Genomic DNA, 13530 nt, shown 5'->3' with positions numbered 1-13530 from the left:
TGATGTACCCTGATGAATGTGTGCCTGTCGGGAGGCCTTCGGCTGCAAAATGCTTCTTAGTACAAATGTGCAGCCTTGAGTGCACTGCCATTAACTTTACCATACATGAAGCACATGTCCACATACTCTTCATTGCTGTAACCTCTTTCCATTTTGACCATCCTTTGACAAGTACTAGTATGCCTGCAACATCTCAGAGCATTGGGAAAGGGAGAGAATGAGCATAACCCAACCTAAACAAATAAGTCAGTGGTGGATCCCAACTAGAAATGTGCAATATCTCAAAAACAATTCACTTAAGGACCCATACTAGGCTTTCTTTTGTATAATGTAGTAGTAGTAGTAGTGGCATGTGATGCAAGAGAGCAAGTGTATGAGCTTAAAAGTGCAGCATCAGCCAAAAAAAAAAAAAAAAAAAAAATCGCACCATTCCCTCCAAATGCTTGTCCAGTTCCTCCTTAAATTTATTCAACCTATCAACTTCTACAATGACAGATGGAAGTTTGTTCAACAATTAACCACCCACTGGCTAAAGGCAAATTTCTGCACATCTATTCTACCTCTGTCCTTTCTTAATTTGAATTTATGCCCCCTTAGGTTCGTAATCTGAACAAGTGGAAGGATCCCGTCAGAATTTAGTCTGTACAGTTCACCTTTAAATTATTGACCATCACTTTTGAAACACCCTGTATAAGCTTGGTTTCTTGCATCATATGCCTCTACTAATGCTAATGTCGTTTAATAATTTCGAATTTGTTTTCATCTGTTAAACCAGCTCAGTTTCATTTAATTGACAACTGTGAGAAAAATATTTTGGAAAACATATACATATGTAATGGCTGAACAAACTTTGATAACATTTATATGTGAACAAACTTTGATAATATTTGACAACTGTGGAAGTAAGTAAACTAGACAACCCCTGGCTTACTAGTTAACCACTGGCTTGTAGCCATGAATGTTGTGTATGGCATGTGCTTTGTGTGTGCAGTAAAGAGTTCTACAAACATTTGGAGTGAATGGCTGATTCTATAAGTTTTTTTTTTGGCTAATGCTGTAAGTTTGCTTTTATGCCTCTGCTAATGCTAAAGTAGAAATGCAGTACACTGTATTGTAATTTCAAAATGCTAGGGTGTGGCTTCCATTGCACCTGGAAGCTTCACACACACACACACACACACACACACACACACACACACACACACACACACACACACACACACACACACACACACATTTCTTCTCTCTTAGTAATGACTCACAGAGAGTATTAATATTTTCCATTAATTATGTTTTTTTTTTTAAAATAATTGCTAAAAAAAAAAAATATTTGGGACTTTGATTAATCCAGTGCAACCCAGTGGATAACTGGAAAAATTAAGTATATTTTTTTCCTTTCTACTGTTGAAAATACCAGCAAAGGTGTCAACACTGTAGTTAATTAAAATGTTTTCTGTTCATTTCATGACCATGTTTCGGCCTTACAAAACCTTTGTTCTTAATTAGAAAACTGGCCTTGTGCATCGGGTTGCATATCATCCAAGTTTCTTGTTATGACCAACTAACTGGTTAAAATAAATTTATTAAAATAAATAAATGATATATACATAAGATAAAACAGAGATAACGTAAGATAAAAGTGTTAAAATACATAGAAGCTTTCGAGACAAAGTACCTCTTCATCAGCTAGTCGGTGAATGGTGTACTTCAGTATATATTGATGGTTACAGTAGCAAAAGGGATATTGAAATTGTTGACTATTCATGTGATTATTGCCAGCACTTATGGCTTGAAGCACTGCACATAGCTACCAATAATAGTACTATGAATTGCATGAGGGGAGTGCACTTACACCCTGTTATAGAATGTACTGTATTGCTGTGCGATGAGCGCTGGTGGTCATCACGTGTACGTAATTCTGTTCTACCGACACCAGACTCGTGATACACTATCATGCCCAGCTGACTTTTGCTGTTGTAATCATCAATATGTACTGAAGTAAACCATTCACTGACTAGCTGATGAAGAGGCACTTCGTCTCGAAAGATTCTATGTATTTTAACACTTTTATCTTATTGTATTTTAACGCTTTTATCTTATTTTATCTCTGTTTTATCTTATGTATATATCATTTATTTATTTTAATAAATTTATTTTAACCAGTTAGTCAGTCATCGCAAGAAACATGGATGACTTTGTTTTTAATATTTTTTTGAAATTGTATTTATATATATGATGATATTTCTGTAATTTATAATCCTTGCTACATTACTGTGAATGAGAGTGATCCAGTTTCCTCATTATTTGTGAATATGTCTTCTTCTGTGATTAATAATAATGCTTATTATTAATATTACTTTCAGGTACTCACTGGGCTGTTATCAAAGTTCTTGACTGGTGAATATCCTCACAGTTTGAAGGCTCTTGTGCTCAAATTCTTACTCATATTAGTGACTGTAAGTATTAAAGCTGACATTGATGTCGCTCTATTACATATTTTAATTTTTAAATTTAAATTTAATCTATTTAAATTTAATTAATTTGAATTTAATATACTAAAAATTAAAGTTTAGATTTAATTTTCACATCTGTTAGATATTTTAATTTCTAAGTCAATCTCTTTTTAATTTTTTTTTTTTTTTTAATTTTTACTTTGGTGTACTTTATGCAAAAGTACGCCAAAGAATAATCTGATTTAAATAATAAATAATTTGAACAGGTTTTTAATGTTGAGGTTTTTGGTGTCAACTGTTTTTCAAAATGCTCCTTCACAATGAAAGCATTTACTCATCTGTCCCAGTTGCACATGCTCATATGGAAGATTGCTATGAAAATATCCAGGTGTTTTTAAAGAGTATTTATTGTGATAAATACTTGTGGAATATTTGTAGTGACTTGAAACTGATAGCACTTCTTGAGGTGTAGCTAGGCTACACAAAATATTGCTCTTTTTTTATGCAAGTTGGACAGATGAGTAAAAAGACAGTTGAAGAATGGTCTCTATTAGATAAAGCTTAGTACCATTTCAGGAAAAATGTTTCATCACCAAGTGTTCATAAAATCATATCTTTCAAATTCCATATGTTTTTGTGTAAAGTGAGGAAATTTGTGATGCTTTTGCTTACATATATTAAATGGTGTTCCATCAGTCCTTCATAAACAGAGATGGACTTTTTAATTTACGGAATAAATTACTGAGAATAAGCAAAGCAAAAATCATTGGGTATTTTCTTTAACTCACAAATTAAAAATGTTAATGTAAGATGTTAATTGTTAATATGAAGTCCTGTTAAATCCATTTGAAAAAACAGCATAGAACTCTTTTAAAATTTTCATCGTCCTAGCCAATGTTAGAGCAGAAAATTATGGTGATATTGTTAAAGAAATTCTGCTTTTAAAAAATGGGCTACAATATGTCCTTAAAGATAAATTTCCTGTATTTGCATTTTTCACGAGATCTTGGTGCTCTCATTGAGGAGTATGATGGTAGGTTTCAACAAAAATTATGTAATATGAGAAAAGTGCTACCAGGGAAGGTGAAATCTAGGTATGCTGGACATTGATTAACGAAGCTCCAGGTGTCAATTGTATAAGGAAAATTAAACAAAATATTTTGTAATTAATTTTTTACATTATTAATTACAATAAAATTTTATTCAAATATAAATCTTTCATTTCCTTTCCCTTGAAAGTCATTGATTGGTACAATTTTCAAGCTCAGATTTAAATTCATCAACTTCATATTTTCAAGTCACTTATTTTTTTTAAAGGAGATAAAAAAAAATTTCATTTTGTTTAAAGGCAAAATTTTGAGTATTATTTACAGCAGAAGCTATATAGTACTAAGGTTGGAGAGCAACCACAGTTACTGATGGTTCATTATAAAAAATAGATTTTATAATGAAATACTAGGGGGCTTCACCCCTTGCTCGCTTTGCTCACCAACTCCTGCACATACTTTTCTACATAAAGTGTAGAGGTATGATGGAGTAAGTGAAATCTTTTCAATGTAAAAGACACACATGTCAAAATGCACTGATATTCTTCCTCCCCCTTTTTACTCCCATCCTTCAGCTATCTCCCTCACACATGCTTTTTTTTTATTTTGTTCTCTGTCAGGAAGCTCAGGTGATCCCTGATGGATACCAGCCAGAGTATTGTGGACAGCCTGGCTCACCTCCCAGTAGTGGTGTTGGGCAACATGGCGTCCCACTAGGGGCCTTGTGGCCAAGAAGCCAGCACAAACAGAATCCAACACTAAACTACACATGCAACACACAACACTTTTTTTCTGGCTTTTACAGAGGATCTGTATTCATCATAAGAGTATTGATGGCACAGATGTGGGAAACCACAGGTGGCGTCTTAGCCAAACACTATGCCACTATGATCGATATCTAATCAGGAAATGAACTATGTAATTATTTACCTGGGCATTTGTAGTTATGTGATTGCTCTGCCCACTTGTACCACACAACCCACATCCCTCTTCTCCCATTGGCTACCCCACCACACAGCATTCTCAAGGTGGAATAAATATCATTATATAATTATTTATCTGCATTTACATAGGTCACTTAGGAAAAGGCCTTCTGCTTCGGGTTCCATAATGCATGAGGAATATTGTTGCATCTGAAAGAGCAGGACTAAAATATTTAACTAAAATATTTACAAATATACGAACTATATCGGGTCCCTTCTTCAGGTCACATTACAATGGAACATCAAATGATGGTGTGTGTGTGTGTGTGGTCATGTATTACAGATTGAAGCATGTGCACGAGGTTGGGGAACATTATGTAGGCAGTTGTCTTTCAATGAAAGACAACAATGTAATTATTTACCTGCGCATTTGTAGTGACGTAATTTCCCTGCCCTCTTCTCCCATTGGCTTGAATAAATATCACTATGAGGAAAACATTTTTAATGTATAGAGAGATATTACTATGGAAGATTTATATCAAATATTTCTCATTCGAAAAATTGCTTTATAAAATATCCTGTACTGGTTTATTCAAGAAATAATTTCGCCCCTATTTTTACACAAGGACAAAGAACTGTAATAATAAATTTTAATATGTGAAAAATTTTAATAATTCAGAAAATAGCATAATACAAATTTATGAAGTTTAGAGGTTTTCAGAATCAAAAAATATGTCATTACATTTAACCTATTTTTACAATAGGCAGAACTGAATTTACTAAAGCCACACAAAATATTACAACACTATGTATACATAATAGATCTTTAAATATTCAAAATTTTAATGCTATTATTAATGTTATTAGAATATGATATTCTTCCTACCATCCTTCATTAACAAATTAGTCTTAATTAGCTTTGAAACTATAATATTATAGTAATAATACAGTGATATAATATAGTAATAACAATAACTATAATAATATAGTAATAACAATTACTATAATAATTTAGTAATAATACAGTGCTGAACCATCTTAGTGGAAATTCTGTTCAGAATATGTAAGTGTCTCTAAAGGAAACAAAAGAAATGATTTCTTGAATAAACTGGTACAGGATATTTTATAAAGCAGTTTTTCAGATGAGAAATTTTTTATATAAATCTATCATAGTAATTTATTTCATTCCAAGTGTACCAAAAAATATAGTAATATTATTGTTTTCTGTATCTCATAAACTCCTCTGATCTATGTGGCCATCCCAGACTATAAGCAGAATATTTATTTAAATTTAGGACTTGCACTTAAAATGTATTAAAATTTCATTTTGCAAATATCAGTAAATTATGGCAAATGTTTTCAAAATAAAGGAGTGATATTCCTTGAACAGCCAGCTGATTTGCATGGTGGGAGTGAAGCGTCATGTACCGGAAGAGCCTATTTATAACTGATATTTGTTGAAGGTGCCAAGGTCCCTTGTACTACCATGGTAGTCTATGGAAGCTGTCTGTTATTAACTAATTTGTGGCAGAAATCAGTTATTAATTTACTTTTTCTAAGTATGTGTTTGCACATATAATTCCTTTATACGACAAGTTGATTGTTTATTATATTTTATTTTTAGGCAACTGAAAATGTTAGCCAGAATGCTCTCCTGGAGTACTTAATGATGAACAGTATGTTTGAACCAGTTGTGCAGGTAAAAATTTTCAAAAGTGAAAATTAGTTTCAGTTGTACAACAAATTAGTGATATGTACCTACACTTACATAGAGTAGTTGACTGTAGCACACCTGACACACTTTAAAAATATGTAAATAAATTGCTTTTATTTCTATATCATCAATAATTTCTATATCATGAAGTGTAGTGGTATTTATTAACTAATTAAACTTTTCTCACTGCTAGTTGTGAGCACTGGGAGAAAGCACGGTTAAATACTATGTGGTAAAGAAAAATCAATTGCTAACAATGCTTGGAGTTTAGGTTTGTCTCACCATAGAGCAGAGAGCAATGTTGAAGTTTCAGTAAAATGAAACTTTATTGATAAATAAGTCACTTCAGTAAATTTTGGAAAATGAAAAGATTTTGGAATACAGAGTTTGAAAATCTTTCCATGAATTCTATCACCAAAACAGACAATGTTTGACATTCATAGCCTTGGCGATAGAATTTGCATAATGCTAGAATTCACATTACAGTAGAAAAGAAGGAAGGAATCAGATAAATTCATTCTTCTCAATTTTACTTCAGTGCAGTTTATGATTGAAGAACCCTGTGGGGTCGGGATTTGGATGCATAATGATTTCTTGCTTGCACCGACCAAGTGAAAAGAACTTAATTAGTAAGTGAGAGAGTAAACACAGTAACACATAAAAAACTGACACAAGGCACAGATATTTAGGAGATAACATATTAAATTTAGCAAATACAGAACATACATAGAAACTTTCGGCTACTGTATGTAGGTGCCTCCGTAGCCAGGTGGGAAGGAGCAGCAGTGCATAGCACACGCTTCTTGGTTATACCGGGGTTCAAGCCCATCACCACCAAATACGGAGGATGCGGAAAGGTCAGGGAATGACCACCGCATATCCCGGAGCAATATGGCCTTAGTTGCTAATGCTCCTAAAAACCAAATAACAAACAAACAAACTACTGTATGTAGCCTTTTTCAACTAATTGAGCACTGGCAAGCAGTTGTTTTTATGTGCTATAGCTGACCTTCAAGCTGACCTCGCCATACTCCTCTGAAGCTCCAAGATGACATTTCTAGGCCATCTCAACAGCAAATCACCTTTTTCAAAATCCACAATTGAAACCGAGAAGGACCAGGCACTTCCATTTTTAGATGTGTGGTTAAAAAGAGAGGGTTCACAGGTCACAATGTCAGTATATCGGAAATCCACATGTGCCAGACAATACATCAACTACCGTTTCTGTCATTTCAGTGCACAACGTCGTAGCATCACCCATTTGTTCGCTAATGAACAGGGCTTGGACATATTGCTTCAATGCTACCAGCACACGTGAAGAAATACATAGGGTCAAGTTGGACCTTAGAAGATGTGGCTATCCTGAACTCAACTACTGGGAACTGGAGTTGAGCTCAGGGTAGCTCAACTACATAGCCCATAGCCCATTGTAGCCATAGCTATGTTGGGATATGGGCTATGAACCATAAGAACCATAGCCCAACGTAGTTCCCAGTAGTTATGGGTCTGCTCAACTACTGGGAACTACAGACATAATGCCATCACAGCACCGGACACTCTTCATCAGACACCCAACAACCTGACACTTCCGGTTTCACAGGCATTGCCCAGATCCCATTTTACTATGCTCTAGTGCATGGCATAACCAGAATACTTTGCAGCTCCAACATCTGCACCGTTAAAACACCCGTGATGAAACTCCCATCCACATACCCTCACTCTGAAAACACTGATTTTTCCCTCTGAAGCAGAGGGGGATCATTTACCACGTACTCTGCTGGGACTGTGATGCAAGCTACATCGGGGAGGCCATATGTCATTTGGAAGATCGGCTGAGGGACCACCAGAATGCCATCACTAAAGCTGACTTTACCCATTCAGTGCTAGCTGCTCACTATTGGCAGGAGAGCCATGATATAACACCCAAGGATGCAAAAATTGTAGGCTTCTCTCGCAATTTCAGAATCTGCTGTTGGCTGGAATCAGCACACATCAGTGTCACCAGGAATACGATCAACAGGGACCGTGGCACCAGCATACATCCACCCTTTGAGCCTTTCGTAGTCCACGAGCTCAGCAGCTGCCTACGATGGCAGTCACCCATCTCAACCTTCTCCCTTCCTGCTTCTCTCTCTCTCTCTCTCCGGCTGCCTCCGTAGCCAGGTGGGCAGGAGCAGCAGTGTGTAGCACACGCTTCTTGCTTAGACCGGGTTTCAAGCCCGTGATCACCAAATACGGAGGATGCGGAAAGGTCAGGGAATGACCACCGCATATCACCTGAGCAATATGGCCTTAGTTGCTAATGCTCCTAAAAAAAAAAAAAAATCTCTCTCTCTTTCTCTCCCTCTCCTGTTGTTGTTGTTGTTATTTGGTTTTTAGGAGCATTAGCAACTAAGGCCATATTGCTCCGGGAATATGCGGTGGTCATTCCCTGACCTTTCTGCATCCTCCGTATTTGGTGGTGATGGGCTCGAACTGCGGTCTAATCAAGAAGCGTGTGCTACACACTGCTGCTCCTTCCCATCTGGCTACAGAGGCACCCTCCCCTCTCCTGACCTCTCTCTTCCTTGCCCGCGTCACCATTCGCAACTACCTGTAAACCACTCTCCCCTCCTCCGTGACCTCGTGTACTTACGTACTTGGTCAGCTACAGCACATAAGAACAGCCGCTCAGTTGGTTGAAAAAGGCTACATAGTTGCTCACCTTCTATGTGTGTTCTATATTTGCTAAATTTATTATATGTTATCTCCTAAATATCTATGCCTTGTGTGTCAGTTTTTATTGTGTTACTGTGTTTACTCTTTCACTTACTAATTAAGTTCTTTTCACTTGGTCGGTGCAAGCAAGAAATCACTATGCAGTGCAAATTATATTCTCACTGAAGTAAAAATAAGAATGAAATTCACCTTAGTTATGAAATTTTTCTGTATGAGATTTCCGACTCACCCAATAAACTTGGAAAACGCAGGGAATTGGAATATTATGAAAGTCTCAGGGGGAAATCTTAATTATTAATAGTAATTGTTATAGAATGTGTCTTCTCAGGCTCTTGATTATTTTTTCAAATATTGGAAAGAACACTTTGGTCTCTTCAACTATTAGAAAAGATTAGTATTGGGTTCTTAAATTTTTGTTATATGATAATCCATTTCTGTCAGGAGCTCACCTCTTGTGAGCTCTTGATAAATGACTACTCATTGATTGTGATAAAGCTTACTAAACTTGATTTAATCCCATATGGATCACCTCACATGTGAACCTATGGTGATCTGAGTGGTTAAAAAACTAAGTGAAAATACAAAAACAAAATGTTAAGTGTGCATAAAAAAAGTATTTGAAAGCAGTAATATGGGTCACCAAGCAGTTATTAGTCATTCCAAAAGGGCAACTCATAACAAAAATTATGCAGCTTCTGGTGGAATGGTTAATGAAGAAGAAACAGAACTTCTAGTTGCAGATGGAACAAAGTCATGAGACCTCCAGTTCTTGCATTGCTCCTAGTGAATTTGCAAATGAAGGAAAGACTATACTTTCTGCTAAAGAAAAAGCAAATGATGTTGGACTTCCAGTTCATCATTATGGATAATTTTGTTATTTATGAAAATGTTCAAGAAACAGAGGTTAGAAATTGCTGCCAGTGTTTGTCGATTTTCAGAACTGTTGATTCAAAGATGAGGTGTAGCCTTGTACCTTTGCAGCAAGTTGAGGCTTTTGGACAGCTTTATATATTTAATAATTCTAGCCAAAGGCGGTGATGGTAGTACCAGGATTGATCGATCATCTCACAATCACGTTTGGGGTTAAGGTCATGATGGGTTGACCAGAAATGTTCCGTCATTGTAGAGTGATCAGTGTCACCTAGGCAAATCGATTTGTCAAGCTCTGCGAGGCGATCCTGAAGGCGTCCTGAGCTCTCCCCTATATAGCAACTGCCGCAATCATGGCAAGTTACTCTTTGTACTATTCCATTACATAAGAGAAGGGCAATGGGAGTTTTTATGTTCAAGACCAGAGAACGTAAGCTCCTACCAGGGAGTTGTATGGATTTCATGCGGTACTTGCGTAGGATCTTAGAAATATGGTCTGACGTGTCCGTATAGTAAGGAATGTAAGCAGTAAGCATACTGTCACGTGGGGACAATGGTCTCGGATGAGTTGCAAGTTCTTGTGCTTGTAGCAAGCATCTGTTTAATACATGGGTTGGGTACCCACAGTTGACTAGGAGATCAGCTTTTACTCTGGAAATCTCAGTGTGCCTAGCTTCCTCTGTGCTGGAATGGTTCCAGGCTCAAGAGAATAGAGTGCGTGCAATGCTGTTTAGATGGCAAGGGGCATGGACTGATCTGTAGTTAGTAAACTGGCCGCACCACATTGGCTTATGGTACACCGAGGTTTCCAGGCATGGGCCCACTCACTTCGCTAGAACATCCAGGAATGGAAGGGATCCGTTCACTTCTAACTCCTAAGTGAACTAGATGAACAGTGATAAGGAGTTGAGGTACTCTAACAGTGTTGACTCTGAACCATGTGGGATGATGGTGAATATATCATCAACATATCCGCACCACATTGTAATCAGTATAGGCGGGCTCAGGAATATCTGTTCCTCTAATTCCTCCATAGCATGTTAGCAACGACAGAGTTGACAGGGATGCCCATAGCTGTACCGTGTATTTGTTTGTACAGAGAATTGCCAAAGGCATTGACACCGCCCAACAAGCATAGGTTGATGGGAATGGATGTAAATTGAGACACAACATCGAAGGACGCCATGATCTTGCTGTCAAGGACTAGGTTCTTTGATTAGGTGAAGGAATTCCTCGCTGTTGTTGACTGTATGGATGGTATTTCCCACTAGAGGTGTTAGGAGTAGTGCGATGTGTTTAGACAGTTCATATGCCGGCAAATTGCAACAGGACACATTGGGTTGGAGAGGAATGCCTGGCTTGCGAACCTTTGGAAGACCATAAAATTGCAGAAGTTGGCAGCCCGTGGCATGCAATTGCCTTCGTGTCGATGTTAAAATCTTCCCAGATTTGAACCGTTCATAGATAGATCAGTTTGTTGACATTTGATTCTAGATGTCCTAAGACTTTGATGGGTGGGTCACTTACAGGCTCATAAACATTGGGATCTTGCAGGAGGGCAAGGGCTTTGTCCAAATACTCCGACCGGTCTAATATAACCGTGTGATGTCCTTTGTTGATGGACAGCATGATGATGTTGCTGTCTTTTCTGATGGAATTAAGAGCAGCATGCTGACAACAGTTGAAGTTAGAGTTCCCTGGTCGTGCGTGTCGAGGGACAGAGGCCATTCTGAAGTGGATGTCATTAGCAGTCTCTTCAGGGAGGTTGGCTATGGATGCCTCTACTCCCATGGTGATTTGTGTTCTTGACAGTAAGACCGCGAATCAAACAGACCAAAATTCATTGTTATTTGGTTATTGCTCCGACTTCATACTGGAGTTAATAACATTGATCTGTTCAGAGGTTAGTTGCTTACTGCTTAAATTCAGAATGAAATTAGCATTATTAGTAGGATGCATGTTTGCTCTCAAAGAGTGGGCTTCTCTGGTTAAGTTAATAAACATTTGTACTGTTTGTGCTGGATGCCTTTTCTATAGATAATTCCATGGGCACTGTTCTTCTGAATTGACTTCTGTAATTCTCTTTCCCTCCTCCAGATGAGTCTGAACACTTGCTGTAACCATTCAGCATCTGTTTACTGTCCAGCTTCAAACTTACAGAACCAAGTTTTCTTCTTCCCTTGAAGTTCCATTTTCTGGAATAACCTTCCTTCATATGTAATACTTGAAAATTGCAATCTACAGAATTCAAGTCTAATGTTGACAAGTATCTTTTTCTGTCTTTTCAGCATTCAACCCATTCATGGTACTAAGTATTATCGGTTCTAATACCTTTTTTGTTTTTGGGTTTCATTAAAAAAAATTGTAAAATTGGTTTTAACTTTGTTTCACAGTAAAATTTTTAAATGGCTTTTCCGTAAATAAACTACACTGCAGTACTACACTGACAGTGGTGGAGAATGAAAAGGACCTGGGGGTAATTGTGCAGGCAGATATGAAGTACTACGAGCAGTGCAGACGAGCTGCAAGAGTAGCTCATGGTGTCTTGTCAATAATATACAGGAATTTTTCTGGCAGGGATAAGTATGTGATTATTCCCTTGTATAAGGCAATGGTTAGGCCACATCTTGAGTACCGTATACAGGTCTGGAAGCCTCATTTCAAGAAGGATGTAGAGCTGCTGGAATGGGTACAGAGAAGGGCAACAAGATTAGTGAATGGAACAAAGGGTTGCTCTTACGAAGAAAGGCTTAAGTTTTGCAAATTACAGAGTCTGGAGACTAGGCACCAGCGAGGTGATCTGATAGAGGTGTATAAAGCCTTGAATGGTTTGAGCATGCTCAATGCTGATGGGATTCTTCCTCTAGCTCAGAATAATCACCTGAGAGGGCATAAATTCAAATTGAGGAAAGACAGATGTAGGATAGACGTGCGGAAATTTGCCTTTAGCCAGCGGGTGGTTGGTTGGTGGAACAGACTTCCATCCCTTGTCGTGGAGGTTGATAGCCTAAATAAGTTTAAGGCTCAGCTGGACAGGTATTTTGAACGAACAGAGGGGTGAAGTGGAAGTGGGTTTTTTTTTTTTTTTTTTTTTTGGCTGATGCTGCATAAGCTTGCTTTCTTGCATCATATGCCTATGCTAATGCTAAAAGTTTTATGTGAGGTTTATGATGCCACTATGTATAATCAGGGATTATATTAAACACTGAAGTAACCAAAGTCCTGATCCAAAGTGTTAATGTGGCATATAGACATTATGAGGAAAGTTTGGAGAAAAAGATGAAGAAAAATAAGGTTATTGACAAGTGCTGAAGAACATGCAGAAAGGAAGTGCAAAGCTTGCCTCTTAACAAGCACAGATAGAAGAGATAAAAGAAGAAGAATAAGAAGCCAAAGCAGTCAGTGCAAAAAAAAAAAAAAAAAAAACTGGAATCATAATTCGCTATAATTTTGGTGTATAGAAAATCTGGAAAGGGCATTGAATTAATGTACAATTAAGAGGGAATGAGCATTTACTAGTGCAGGAGCTTGGAGACACGTATAAAACATGAGCAAAAGGCAGATGAAAAGGTAGTTGGAGCTGTATGGCATTATTGTCACATAACTCCAACTGCCTTTTCAGCATTATTGTGTTACACAGCTGATTATGCTATGTAACACAATGTTTATATTTAACTGTTTCTGATATATATTTTGCATTCTGAATCAGCAGTTTAATTGGTTTTTCTCTAGTGTCAATATTTTGGAGGCAGTTGAAAGTTTGTTTTTTCAACATCCATATGTATTACCTAAGTGTGTACCAATAT

General features: G+C 37.2%; 1 protein-coding gene across 4 annotated transcripts in view; it reads left to right on the top strand.

Annotated features, from left to right (window-relative positions):
• The window catches only part of LOC150078282 (armadillo-like helical domain-containing protein 3), a 405573-nt gene that overhangs the window by 95189 nt on the left and 296854 nt on the right, over positions 1-13530 (top strand). For all 4 annotated transcript variants that reach the window (XR_016547653.1, XM_090385517.1, XM_090385515.1 and 1 more), the window contains exons 7-8: positions 2364-2456; positions 6047-6121. Coding sequence is in view for 3 of the 4 variants with exons in the window: in XM_090385517.1 (XP_090241643.1) it covers positions 2364-2456; positions 6047-6121 (168 nt within the window). In the remaining variant the exon portion in view is untranslated. The remainder of the gene's footprint in view (positions 1-2363; positions 2457-6046; positions 6122-13530) is intronic.

Source organism: Mastigoproctus giganteus, chromosome 11, assembly GCF_048544385.1.
Source record: "Mastigoproctus giganteus isolate SK-2022 chromosome 11, ASM4854438v1, whole genome shotgun sequence".
In the NCBI taxonomy this organism is placed as follows: domain Eukaryota; kingdom Metazoa; phylum Arthropoda; class Arachnida; order Uropygi; family Thelyphonidae; genus Mastigoproctus; species Mastigoproctus giganteus.
This window is presented reverse-complemented; position numbering and strand designations above follow the sequence as displayed.